The sequence below is a fragment of the Halichoerus grypus genome, chromosome 3 (genome assembly GCF_964656455.1).
Source record: "Halichoerus grypus chromosome 3, mHalGry1.hap1.1, whole genome shotgun sequence".
Taxonomy (NCBI): Eukaryota; Metazoa; Chordata; class Mammalia; order Carnivora; family Phocidae; genus Halichoerus; species Halichoerus grypus.
In genome coordinates this window covers 192,137,034-192,150,629 of record NC_135714.1, presented here as the reverse complement: position 1 = coordinate 192,150,629, position 13,596 = coordinate 192,137,034, and the positions used below count along the sequence as shown (strand labels likewise).

The 13,596-nt window shown below is 38.1% G+C and overlaps 1 protein-coding gene across 45 annotated transcripts in view; it reads right to left on the bottom strand.

The window, feature by feature from the left end:
- The window catches only part of SORBS2 (sorbin and SH3 domain containing 2), a 345,960-nt gene that overhangs the window by 27,976 nt on the left and 304,388 nt on the right, over positions 1–13,596 (bottom strand). For 38 of the 45 annotated variants that reach the window (XM_078069765.1, XM_078069763.1, XM_078069766.1 and 35 more), the window contains 4 exons: positions 10,781–10,965; positions 6,933–8,513; positions 3,893–3,981; positions 2,494–2,540 (listed from right to left, as the gene is read on the bottom strand). In XM_078069765.1, the coding sequence (XP_077925891.1) occupies positions 2,494–2,540; positions 3,893–3,981; positions 6,933–8,513; positions 10,781–10,965 (1,902 nt within the window). The remainder of the gene's footprint in view (positions 1–2,493; positions 2,541–3,892; positions 3,982–6,932; positions 8,514–10,780; positions 10,966–13,596) is intronic. The other 7 variants (XM_078069797.1, XM_078069798.1, XM_078069800.1 and 4 more) reach the window with 1 other exon arrangement.

The window sequence follows — 13,596 nt, the reverse complement described above, 5'->3', positions numbered from 1 at the left end:
CCAAAAGACAAAGGAGACTCACAGAGCCTTACATTCAAATACAGTACACTTCCCTCTTGAAGTGCCTGATGTAGAAAACAAAAAGCAAAATATTTAATGTTTACAGTCCAACAGCTTTATTAGCACCAGGTGTGTTTGATTTCTGGAAAGGAGACTAGGAAGCTTAGCTTTTTGTTTTTAAATGTCAATTAGAGAAAACTTTTTCTTTTCAATATGAAAAGAAATCTTTTCTATTTTTAAAGGCTTGTATTTAAAATTTTGAGGGCTTCTAGATAAAGGACAGAGATCTCGCTTATCAGTTTTCAAAATTGTGTCCCTCTCATCTCAGATCTAGATTTTTTGAGCCCCATTATGGTAAAGCTTGTTTCCTCCCTCCCCTAAACCTTTTGAATAGTGGCCATTGATAACCTTTGGAAATGACATTTTATCTCTTTTTCCTTTTTAACAATTGAGACATCACATTTGGGTGAGTTACTGAGCTGTATTTTTGTAAATTAAACTTTTTGCAGTAGGTAAAGAAAAATAGCTTTTAAAACAGAATGACTACATCAAAAACCAATGATGTAATGTATGGTGATTAACATAACATAATAAAATAAAATTAAAAAAACAGATATTTATTTAAAACAGATACATCTATCTGTCTCTTGATAAGATGTTAGGCACGAAAAGCACTCACATCTAGCTATGAATTAAGAGCCCTTCTAGGACATTCAGTGCTTCTGGGTGTGTGAGCCTTTTAAAGCTTTGTGAGTCATCCATAACCTCGACTTTTGTGTCAAATAGGGTAACTACACCGGGGGCTGCTCTTTACATTTCCTGAGAACGGAACGAGAGGAATATGATTAAGCTGCAATCAGACCAGTTTACTTATGGTATGTGGGAAACATTTTTTTTTTTTTTTTTTACAAAAAATAGGGGATAGCTTCCATGGGTGATTATTGGATTGACTTCTCTGAAGGTTTATGCAATTAGATTTTGTGGGTCTAGGAAGATTTTCGTGAAAGGTGGGGGTGGTGCTGACAACTGTTCAGAAAGGCTTTGCCATTTACAAGCCTTGAACCTTTGCTAACTCAGAGCTTTTGCAATGAGGACATGGCCTTGGAGGATGGCATAAGGCTCGGCACTTGGAGCAAACAAAACTCAGCAACACAATTAACACCCCAAACACTTTCCTTAGCACTGCACATCATCTTTCTCCCAAAGCTTGTTTTTTACTAAGCTTTCTTAAAAAGCTGTGGGCCCTGGGTGGATACCTTTCCTGTGTTATATGCCCTGTCATTCCCCAGGGTTTCATACATTTAAAAAAGCTTTTGATTGCTTGTCACAAGGAAGAAATGACATTTACATGTTCTATATCATTATTTTGTAAAATCGGCATGCATCATACAAATCGTCACACCATATCCAAAGAGCAGTAATAGGGACTAGAGTATAGTAGAAACAAAGCAGATGTTATTTATCTCATCCAAAAAAAAAAAAAACAGATGGGTAAGCTTTTCTTCAGGATTTTTTTAAACACTAGATTTAAGCCATCTTAATTTCTAAGTAGCATTTTCCTATTTAGTTCATTCACCATCTCAGCAGTATTACCAAATTCTGAGTGATTTTATTTTTGTATGTCTTATGGCAGAGACAGTTTCTAGAACTATTAATTGATTAATATAATATTAGTTAATATACATTTTTATGAACAAAATTTTTTGTTATTATATATGTTCAGTCTAAACAACACGGGATAATTTAATGCCAATATACAATGATTTCAATATCTTGAATTCTAATGGAGTTCAAAGTTTCTTAAATCAGGTCTATACACATGGGCCACGACAGATCTGGAAGACTCCCTCCTATTTAAGCCTCTTTATGTGCTTAGTACTAGCCTTTCTTAACCACATGCCCACCTGATGAACAAGTTCCTAAGTACAAAAGGTAAAAAAAAAAAAAAAAAAAAAAAATACTGCAACATAGGAATATGAAAACACCAACATCAAAGACCATAGGAGAGAATTTTGCTCAGAATCTCAAAGTTAAAGTGTTAAGACATGGAGATTTGACTATGGGAATCTTTGTACACAGTTCTACTCTTCTACCCCACAAACTACCCTGAATTTAGTTGGATAGATAAATGTCGTTAAATTCTCTCAGTTAGTGTTAATTACTCCCCAGCACTTTACTTTTATTTCATTCTTGACATGAAAATTCTGGAAACAAAGGTTCTTAATATCACTTTGTTTTCCTATCCCTTTGAACTCATGGTGCTCTAATATGTTTAATGTCATTTAAAACTCAGTGTTTCTCAACTAAACTTCAAATGAAAATAAAATTAACCCTATCGCAGTTAATTGTGAAGGAAACACTAATTACAGCCGATTACTGAATTGGGACTTAGACCTTATTTATAATACACCTCACTGCAATATTTACCTCTTAAATATTACTGAAGTGTTTAAAGCCACCCTAAGACGTATAATGAACACTTATCTTACTTACTTAGATGTCTGAGCCTTAAAATCATAAACAGCTTTTGCAGGCAATTTCTGAAAGGGAAGGTAAACAATTAGCACTAACTTACAATTTGGATTTTTTTTTTTCAAGAAAGCAATTTCACGTGAATTAAAGGGAAATGAAAGCACAAAGAATGATGAAACATATAACTTAAATCCTCTATGCAATTTATAAATCAACCAATTAGTCCTTCATTTAGGTATTTAAGTGATAACAGGATGTAGTAGATGACTTTTTCATCATAACCACTGGATATCATATTTCGTCTCAGAAACTAAGGAAGATGAATGCTGGAATAGGCTTCTGCCGAGGGTTCTGTCCCAGGTATAAATCTGGCTTTTCCTGGGATAACTGCAGAAGGTTAGTTGCTCTAGGTTCTATGTATTGACATAACTCCTTCGGAATCATAATAAAAAGACTGGGAAAAGTCATGAAGGAAACCATCATCCCTTTTACTAAATAATTATCAACATAGTAGCAAAGAAATATTAGCCCAGTTATCACTGGGAGGCTAGTCAGTGGCCCAAAGCATAGGTTTGGTCATCTTGCATTCCTTGGAGGGCTCAGGAACTCTTTAGCACATAGCAAACCCGTCTTTTCGTCATGATAAGATGTGACACACACTCTCCTTCAATCACCTGCACCCCACAGCTAGCCACCCCAGCTCTTCCTTCTCCACTTCCCAGTAATCCCCTCACCCCACTCTCTTTCCTCGTGATTCTGTGAACTTTAGGCAACCTGGAACATTCCTGACGTCTTTGCAGGTCCCACAGGTGCGAGACTATAGGAGACACCTGTAGTGATTCTCCTGAAATGGCTACCAGTCCGAGACTAGCTTTCAGCTGCCGTCAAACAGCTCCAAGGTAGCATGCACCAGAGCTCCAGCCCTGAGCCGGAGCCGTGGACAAAGAGCTAGTTGGTAGGCGGTTCCTAGGAGCAGTGATTTTTCAGAGATGTTCTCCAATAAAAGCAGGCCAGCAAAAATCATTTATGTTGAATTTGTATGGATTTGCTACACAGATGACCCAGGGCTCTCCCCTACATCAGTGGGGAAATTTGCACAGGGAAATCTCCTTCCTCTGTGGGGCAACCCAGCTCAAGAGTTTGGCAGAACACCCTTGTTAATTCATGGGTATCAGGTCGAGACTCAGAGAGGCCTCGCTGCTGAAACTGGGCTGCAGCTGGGGGAGATGTGCAGCTAGGGTCGGAGGGCATCCTGCTTGGAGTCCTTTGCTCAGGCTCCAGGGAAATTTTCTAGTTTCTCTCTTGTCATTTTTATGTTCTTAATCTGGGTTCTTTACTGGTTTGGGACATCACTTTGGCTGACAAGTGCTTTGCCAAATACGCTGCAGAAAAAAGACTCAAGTAGCGCTAAACACACTACCTCTTTTTCCGGAGTTCCTCTTCTTTCCCGCGGTGCACTTCTCCCCAGGTCACTCATGGCGGAAGCGTAACTTCTAGGGGACTCGTGGTCTGCGGGAGAGGACGGGGTCGGAGTGAGTATCCACTTAGTTAAAAGCTGACCCTTTTAGCCATTTTCCCTGGTGGTAACTATTTTCTCCTTCAGATTTAGAGAGACACCACAATGGAAGACATGGGTATAAAACTCAAAGGTCATTACAAAGTTGCGAGAGAAGACACAAAGCCAGCGCATTTCAAAAGGGAAAAATATCTCGAGGTGGCAGAAGTGTTCTAGTCACAAATATAATTGTTACATTGTTGGTGTAGTTATGCTGCAGCATCCGGTGTAGACCATTCATAGTCGCGGGCATTTCTCATCTCAAAGATTTAATACTTTCTAATTCCTTTTGCCTCCAATTTATAATTACACTATAGGGCCTACAGAAGATGGACAATTTGAAAATAGCAACAGTTTACAAAACTAAAACATTTTGTGGAACAATTTGAGAATGCAGTAATGAAAAAGAGAAAAAAAAAAGAAAGTATGGTGATGGCAGAACATGGGTGCGTCCATCCCCCAACCCCTTCTTGCTGCTCCCTCTACATTAGTGAGTCTTAAGACGTCATTTGAAGGCTTAAAAGGCCTCTTATCTTTTGCCTTCCCTTTTGCTCAGCTACCTTATCAGAAAGTATATATTTATTCCAAGAAACAAAGGGATTAAAAATTCTCTAAACAGAAAGTATCATATTATTTGCCAAACTGCTTATGAAACATTGAATTGTTTCTGTTCACCTTAAAACAAAGTATGAATAATTATATCACAAAATTGTGATTACAAGTATCTCTTAATGGTCTCATACTTTACACATTTATACATGGAAATGTAACTAGAGGCTACAAATATCCCAGTAATCTCTGTTATAGAATTCTACCAGTGTAACTGGGTCAAAATTAGTAGATTCTTTCTCTTAGCCTTTAATAAAGCTAGTTATACTGGTTAACAAGAAGCATTAAAAAGAAAATAAATACAGCTATAAAGGAATTTAAAATGCCAATTCATAAAAAGAAAACATTGTTTAAAGATTTTGACTGCTTTGACTATAAGGAAGAATTGTCTACTTAACAGCAGGTGGGATCTCAGTTATGGGACAACATATAAGGATAAATATCTATCAGTTGTGAATTCCAAAGTCTTTAGGTTTAGTAAGGTAGCATGGCCACAGGTATTTCAGGTAAAACTTAATCAGTTATTTTTAAGAATGAGAGAGGATTATGTGCCATATATTTTCCATTTTAAATACATATACTTTTATGATCATAGGGCTCTCATACTGGTCATTAACTTGTAAATTACTTCTGCTAATCCTTGGAATATAACCTATTTTTCAATTGGGCTAAACAAAGTTGGAAAGTAAATATTTTATTTTATTTAAATGCATTTCAAAGCCCTCTCAAATCATGTTTCAATAATGTACTCTGTGCATAAAATTTAGAGGGGATTATTGATTTACTTAATTGAAAAACTGGAATTGTCCAATATTGAAAAACTGGAAAAGGTAGCTAATTAATCAAAAACTTAAACTATGACATGTCTCAATCAGTAAAAATTTCCAATTGTAGGCATTGATTTAAAAAATTCTAATTTGTTATTTTTGAAGCGTGCTGTGTAGTATAAATGGAAGCAAAGATAAATACTAATAAGCAAATGTGTGCAATGGCAGCTAACAGCTGGGCCACATATATTACATTAATATGAAATTTGAATTGTCTTTTTTTTTTTGCCTATTGAAATTATATCCTATACTACAAATTCTGAATTATTAGGAGCTTGAATCTCTTTTTTCCTACCTACTTCCTAAATGACTTGGGTCAAATCTCTTGTCTTCCCTGGGTCTCAACTGTAAAACAGTGCTTATAATAACACCTATCACCTAGGTTCAGGCCAGTGTTAATTAGATAATGTGTGTAAAGCACTTTGCATAGAAGTCCCGTGCATAGAAGACTTTGATAATCCAAATTTCAGCATGGGATGTTCTTTCCGGCTTCTTAGAATTTACATAGTAAACAGATGTACTTTAAGAATTAACAAAAAGAATTGTATAAAGATTGTATGAAAATGTCAAAACACCCAAAAAAAAACCTCAAAAAAGTCCCCTGCATTTGAACTGTTATTTGTCCTCGTGTTGCCACTTCAAAGTGGTAGTCCATCTATGAAAATGGGCTTGGGAGTCACTTTTAACCTACATGGTCTAATTAACATGTCGATAGAGGATTCTTTCAGCGGAAATAGAAAATAAATAAAGATATGGAAAGGCAGAGAAAATGAAATACACTGAGTGATGGAGACGAGACTTCTGTGTATATAGCTTAAAGATACATTCACAAAAATTTTATTCCACTGTGTCCTTTCAATGAAGAAAGTCGTTAAACAAATCCTATTCTTTTTTCATTGTCCATCAACTACTCATTACATACTTCAGTTTTGCTTCCTGAGTGTTTTGATGTAGTGTCTTTATATTGCATGTAAGCAAATTATTTATTGAGTGAATATAGCTTTATGAAGTTAATATATAATCAAGGAAAAAGCTATTTGTTAAGTTACTGGTTTTGATTCACTTTACAACAAAAAAAAGAGTTGTCAGTTTCTTAAGGATACTGATACTCAATCATGGTCTCTGTCTTGGAATCCTTTTAAAGTGGTAAAATAGGTTTAATTTGTTGTTTTGATGTAAGTGGTTTCAGCCCTAACATTAAGCTACAAGATGGATTTCCCTTTTGATTTTGAATGAGTAAATTTTTGTGAATTAGTGGTCACTTTAAGCCACACATCCAGCCCGAATATCACATGGGCAAATGAGACTATTCAGTAAGACATGTTTGCACAACAAGCATTTGCTTCAAAACACAGAATGATGCCGAGTGGTCTCACGGCTTAGGAATGATGAGATGTAGGAATGGAAGGTGAAAGTGCTGGATGGTGGGTGTCTGAACCACAAGGAAAAAGAAAGAGAAGTTCATCCACCTTGGAGACTCCGTGCACTCTCGTGGTCTTGGTGGTGGTAATTGTTGTTGGTGGTGTCCAAGTCTTGGAAAGAGGCACTGTGAGGCATTCTCCCACAATCGTTCTGGTACAATGGGCAATGAATAGCACCATCTTGAGGCAGTGGGTGCAAAGGCTGGTGCATGGGACTCCTTCTGAGAGCTTTAAGGGATGAGTTCCTTTCGGGAATATCTGGCAGAAGTTCACTGATAAGACGGTGCAGGATACTGTTGTCTGGCAAACTTCCCCTTCTCTTTTCAGCTTTAATTTGGTCACAAATGTCTTTCAGGGCAGAGTCCAGAGCCTCAAATACAGACGCTTTACATTTTGCCTTTTCAGTCTGTTTTTTGGGAGTCGAATTTTTTTTCCTCCGGAAAGGCACGGGACTGACCAGAAATGCAAGTTTAGAAAGGCCAGGGTCCATTTCTTGTCTTCTGGGCTCTTCAGCATTTTCATGTTTAGCTCTTTCGTGTTTTAGCATTGTGGTAAATCGAGTGTAGGAGGCCGGGCATCTGCCTTTGCAGGAGCTGATGAGGTGCCGGTGATGATGGTGGTGGTGGTGGTGGTGATGGTGGCTGGATCCATAAAAACTTTCAGAGGATGTGAAAGAAAAGTGATCAAAGTCACTCTCACTGCAAAAGGATGATCCTTCTACGTGAATGTAATCGCTGTGGTCAGACACAACTCCGTCTTGGTCACTATCGGAAAACTCCATATGCGTTCTCGGTTGCTCATCACTGGTGACTTCAATATGAATTGGCACCAGGGTTTTAGGCTTGTAGCTTCGTTGTACATGAGAAGGGTGTCTACTCTGATTTTCTTCCTCCAGCAAAGACTCAATGGAAAATCGCCTCTTGGGACATAAACCATTTTGTTGAGGTTCTAGGGCTATGGGAGATAACATTTCATCTCCTAAATTGGGCATGGATTTTGACTTTTGAATCAACTTTTCAAATTCAGAAATGCGGGTGGGGACCATGTCCCTGGGCACCTCCTCCGTGGAGGACTGGCTCCATCCATGGAGCAGGCCCTTGTGTTGCTGCTCCTTCTCATACTGCATTATTCTCGACTTGACAGAGCAAATCACCTCTGAATTCATCAAGTCCTTGCGGTTAATGCGGTGCATTTTCTTGTACAGTTTTAGGAAGCCTGGAGCGTCATGGGCTGACCTGTGCCGGAGTCTTGACCTGCCATTACTGCGGCCCTCCTGGATGTAGGGGGAAGCCCACGTTATAGGGCAGCTCTCCTTGGAATCCTCTTCACATAACAGAGAACCCATACTCTCTGACTTGGTTTTGGGGTCGGGAAAGCTATCGCAGTCGTCATTTAGGAGATCGTCACAACTACGGGATTTGATTTTGGGGGAAACCGTTTCCTCGGTGCTGCTCCAGACCTCTGCATTTTGTCGGGCCATTTGCCAGCCATTCTTGAAAGTAATGGCCCTCTGTGAGTCACGAGGGACATCCAAATGCTGTCTGTAAGCGTTACAGTAATCTAACTCATTGGAGGGGTTGCCGTTGAACCCTGAGTAACCGTAAAGGGACGGACATATATCATCCCCACCTTTTAATCCAGGGCAGCGTGGTGGAAGAGAGACATTTGGAGAAGTTAAAAGGTTCACAAAGAGGAGAGCATGTCACTTAGCATCAGACAGCACAGCAAAGAGAATGCAGTTAGTATGGTTTGGTCTAGACACCGACTGTTACACACGTAGCTTCAACTCCAGAGAAAAAAGCCTGATTCTAAAGCAAGGTAATACTTTTTCAATGAAGGTAGCTTTGCAGATATTAGAGTTAACAAAACCATGTATAAAAAAAAATTAATGTCGCTAATCTACCTATTTTGATTGTGTTTACACATCTTTTGGCAAACCTGGTGTGCCGGAAGCACAATAGCATCTCGAAAGCTGATCAATAGCACGACCTGATAGTCATTTAAGGGTTGAACAATTAAGGCCAAAAGTGATATCGATTTAATTAACTATGGGTCAGGATTTGAGTCTCATTTGATTTATAATGACAGAGAGGTAAAGAGTAATTTATAAACTTGCATTGAAATACCACTCCCATAACTGTAGCAAATAATTTTTCATGGGCATTAGATACAAAAAGCAGTAAGACAAAGTATTTTCCAAAATTGCAAAACCAAGATGTCGTGCACTATTGTTGCCAATATTTTTCCAAGAAAAAAATTAAGTGGAGCCTCTTTAGATAAATGAATTTACCTCTTTAATTGCTCCACTTCCAACCTTTTATGAGGCAGGTTCTTATAAGGATAATTGGATATAATATAAAACTCCCATCAGAGGTAAATGCATCTTGCTTTTTTCCAGGGAGGTTGTTTTTTTAAAAAATAACTTGCAATTTGATAATAGCTAAAACTGACCTCAATTTGGAATGTGTTTGGAAAGACTCTTTATTTTTGCTCTGCTGAGTTCACTAATAAATAAAAGGCCAAAGTACATCTAATGGGAAATTTCCTTCTTAGAAGGGAACCCCATGAAGGAAAATACCCGTATTGACAGTTGCTGTCTTACAATCTTACCCACCTTTTTCAAAAGTAGATAAGCATATTAAGTAGATATGTAATATTTGGGAAAGGAAGTTGACTTAACACTCCCTGGGATAAAAACAATTATCTAAATTAATCAGAAACCTTTTAAATTTGGGTGCTATCCAAGTGTAATGAATCAATGGTATTTCATGACTTATTATCTTAAGGCATTCATTTGCATAAATCAGTAGAATCTGATCAAAGCATCTCTGTGAATTTGATGAAAGGTGTCATAAAAGGGGCTCACTCCTTAAACCAGCTACTGCTTAACTTTAATCACCACATGGCAACACTTTTAGTGCTTACATTTGATATGTGTAGCTGAATCTGTGCTATATTATGGAAACTTCTGTTAGAGCTCAGGTTCTTCACACCTTTCAAATTCCTTTGGTGTTTTGTTTCAGCCCCAGGAGACTGGGGGAGATTGTGGGGACCCAAATGTGGTATGGCCTCAGGTACATGCAGATGCCGGGTCAAGCCTCAGTCTCCGTCTTGGGAATGTTCTGGTTAGCACAGCAATAATGCACTGAGCAGTCTTTCAGAGACCTGAAGGAGAGACTTGCCCTCTCTGAGCATAGCTCATCGAATTTCCGGAGAGGAGACAGGCCATATGGAAAAATAGCTTGGTGATATCTAAATTTTCTAAGTATGGCTTGAAACCAGTTAGTTCTTACTAGTGGAATGTTCTGAATCAAACATCGTGTACCATGCAGAACACAGATATTCTACTGTCTATATGAATGTTCACCAAAATATAGAACAGATGACTAAAGAAATAACTTCAGTAGGTCAGACACATTTTTATCTAGAACTAAATAATTAAAAAAAAAAAACCCAAATCAAAGTGTTTTAGGCAATAATGTTCTTTGTTGCTACTTCTAATTCTTATTCTATAAATGTGATTAACTTTGCTAGGTGTAGTAACATTAGAACATTTTTGACAATATGCAAATATTCATAAATGTAATCTTTTAATAGCCTGACAGTAAGTTAGATACTTTGAATTTGTTCAAGAAAAACCCACAAATGATATATTTGGAGGAAAAAAGCATGAATATGCTAAATGATAGAGTCCATCGAGCCACTCAAATGGCTCACCAACCCGACCTAGTGTGTGTAAAAAAGATAAATTATAGTTCTGAAACTATATTGTATTCAAGACACTGTATTTAAATGCTAGCTCTCTCTGGATGGTTATCCTGGACCAGCTCTCACATGGTACCCTAGTTTAAAATTAAGCTCATAAATTGCTTGCATGTCAATCTATTATCGCTCACCTTTTGCTCTTGAGGGGGAAGAAGGAGAAGAACTGATGAAAGATTTTGTCAGGGTGCCACTTGATCCTGGGAGGTCCGCTCGCCCTGGGCTAGTCCTGCTCGCACTTGGATCCAAGCCCCTGGGCTGCCCCACCGCAGGCTCGCTCTTCCTCCTTTTCCTAAAGTCACTGGCCATGCTCGCAGAACTAAAAGAAGGGATCAGCGTCCGTTAGGCTGGTGTTGGAGGAGGTTCACCCGTGACTCAGAATGACTGATGGAAGGTGCTGGGGACAGCACGACCACTCTTCCCTCCCTTCCCCCAAACTGCAGTGTTAAGAATTCATTCCTTGCTAATAAACACTATTTCTTTATAATCATCTCTTTAAAAAATTCATAGACTGTAATTTTTTTTTTTAGAGAAGTTTTAGGTTTACAGAAAAATTGATTGGAAAGTACAGAGAGTTCTCCTATGCTCCCTTTCCTTACGCACACAGTTTCCCCTACTGTGACATCTTGTTACTGTGATACATTTGTGACAGTTGATGAACATCTTGATTCATTATTATTAAATGTAATTAAAGTCCATAGTTTTTATTAAGGTTGTTTTCTGCTGAATATCCTGATTTTAAGATTTCTCTGTGCCTTTTGGTGTCATGATAGCTCATTTCTTTTTATTGCTGAGTACTGTTCCATCATGTGGATGCACCAGTTTGTTTCTCAGTTCCCCTATTGAAGGACATTCTGGTCGCTTCAAGTTTTGGCAGTTATGAATAAAGCTGCTATAAACATCCATGTGCCGTTTTCTTATGTGTGTGGATATAAGTTTATAATAATGTTCTAAAGTAAAAATTCTTTTAGTGTAATATGTTGTGACTGACAATTCAGTGTTGTGATTTGTGTCACGTATCTTTTCTCTCTAAAGAAGAGTTCCAGCAACATGACTCTATCCAGAGAAGGCAAGCCACAGGGGAGGAAAAGACTCCAAAAAGGAAGACAGCTGGTGAGACAAATTTCTCTTATCTCAAGGTTTCCCTATGGCTTTTCCTACTACTCTTAGTCTGAAAACCCTTATACTGGAATTCCAACAGTTTCCTATTTATTTTATTTTATTTTTTTAAAAAAAGATTTTATTTATTTATTTGAGAGAGAATGATCGAGAGAGAAAGCACAAACGGGGGAAGGGGCAGAGGGAAAGGGAGAAGAAGACTCCCCGCGGAGCAGGGAGCCCGATGCAGGGCTCGATCCCAGGACCCCGGGATCATGACCTGAGCTGAAGGCAGACTCTTAACCGACTGAGCCACCCAGGTGCCCCTAATGTTTTCCTATTTAAATAATGAATGACTAATAATCTGGCCAGCAAGCAAAATATTAAAGGGAACTTTCACCCAGTTGTATGAAGTGGTGTCGGCAGTCTGTCATGGCAGGAAGTTTTTATCACGGTCTGGTTCTGAATACAGTATCATTTAAGCCAAACACCAGGGAATGGGAGATATACAGCACCCAGCATGCCACCTGTCAAATCATTACATAAAATTACATCAACAATGGCAGTCAGAGCACCGGCAGGTCCCGTGAGCCAGCAATACGCTGTTTGCTTTGCTGACATTATTGTCTGGTGTAGCCCGCACAGCAAACCTGTGAGGGACGCTCAGTTATCCCTATTTCATAAATGAGTGAACGGAACACACACTTTGCAAGTATAGAGATGGGGCCAGACCTCAGAATTTGTCTGCGTTCTTCTAGAGAGGATGCCCGTCTTCTTCTAGACCTGTTTCTGCTCTCCCTATCCTGTCATGTGAGGGTCTGTATGTCTTTCCGGCAGTCTTCAGGTCAGATTAGAACTCTAAAGTTCAAACATTTTAGGAGCATATATAGATGTAAAAGATATAAAAGGAGGACTTGGAGGAGCTTTTTTCTTAGTGACACTGATGTCATTGGATGGCACGCATGAACCCAATTTACAAAGGACCCGATTTACAAAGTTTTTGACTTACATTGATAGAAATCTATAGAAGGGCAAATTAATGTTATATCATTATTTGTTGTTGATGGTACAATGTGGCTGAGAGTTTGTGTTATTCACTATAGCTATTGAACTGTGTCTGAATTTCTGCAACGCTATAAGGTAAGTGTGATATTTAAAGCCCAGGAACTGAACTTACCTTGGCAGACGCCTAGAACAGTTAGGACTAGTGGTTCCAGGTTATTCTGGTTCGATTCTAGTTTATCTCTGCTCCTTGCCAACTGTGTGAACTTGGTAAGTTATGCGGCCTAAGTTTAGTTTGTTCAGAGATAAAATGGGGAAGATAGTACTTAACTCATTGTGGTGTCTTAAGGATCGACTATGTCTGGGTCTGAATACAGTATCATGTACTTAGAATGTCTGGTATATAGTAAGCCCCCATTTATTGGTAGTAACAATGTTTCTGATTTGTGTGGTGAGCATATAATGAATAAATAGGTATTGAACATAATTTAGAAATTTTCTAGTAATTTATACATTTTTTTCAAATATACTATTATAAATATCAGCTAATAATATTGAAAATTAGATTTTATAATTCTCATTTAAAGAAAAGAAAGCTGGGTTTAGAGGAGACAGGGAAGGGAAGAATTTTTTGGTAAAGGAATCCAGAATTATTTCACTTAATTTTTATGAGTTTTTGAATATGGTCATATGAAATGATACAAAAACAAAATAAAACAACTTCATAAAGTATGGTGCTCCAAATAATAGTGAGTGATAACATAATCCTTGTTATTATTTCACTGAGTAGTATTCCTATTGAAAAAGAAACCACTGGTCTAGAATATTCTGGTTGTATGATGTAATGACG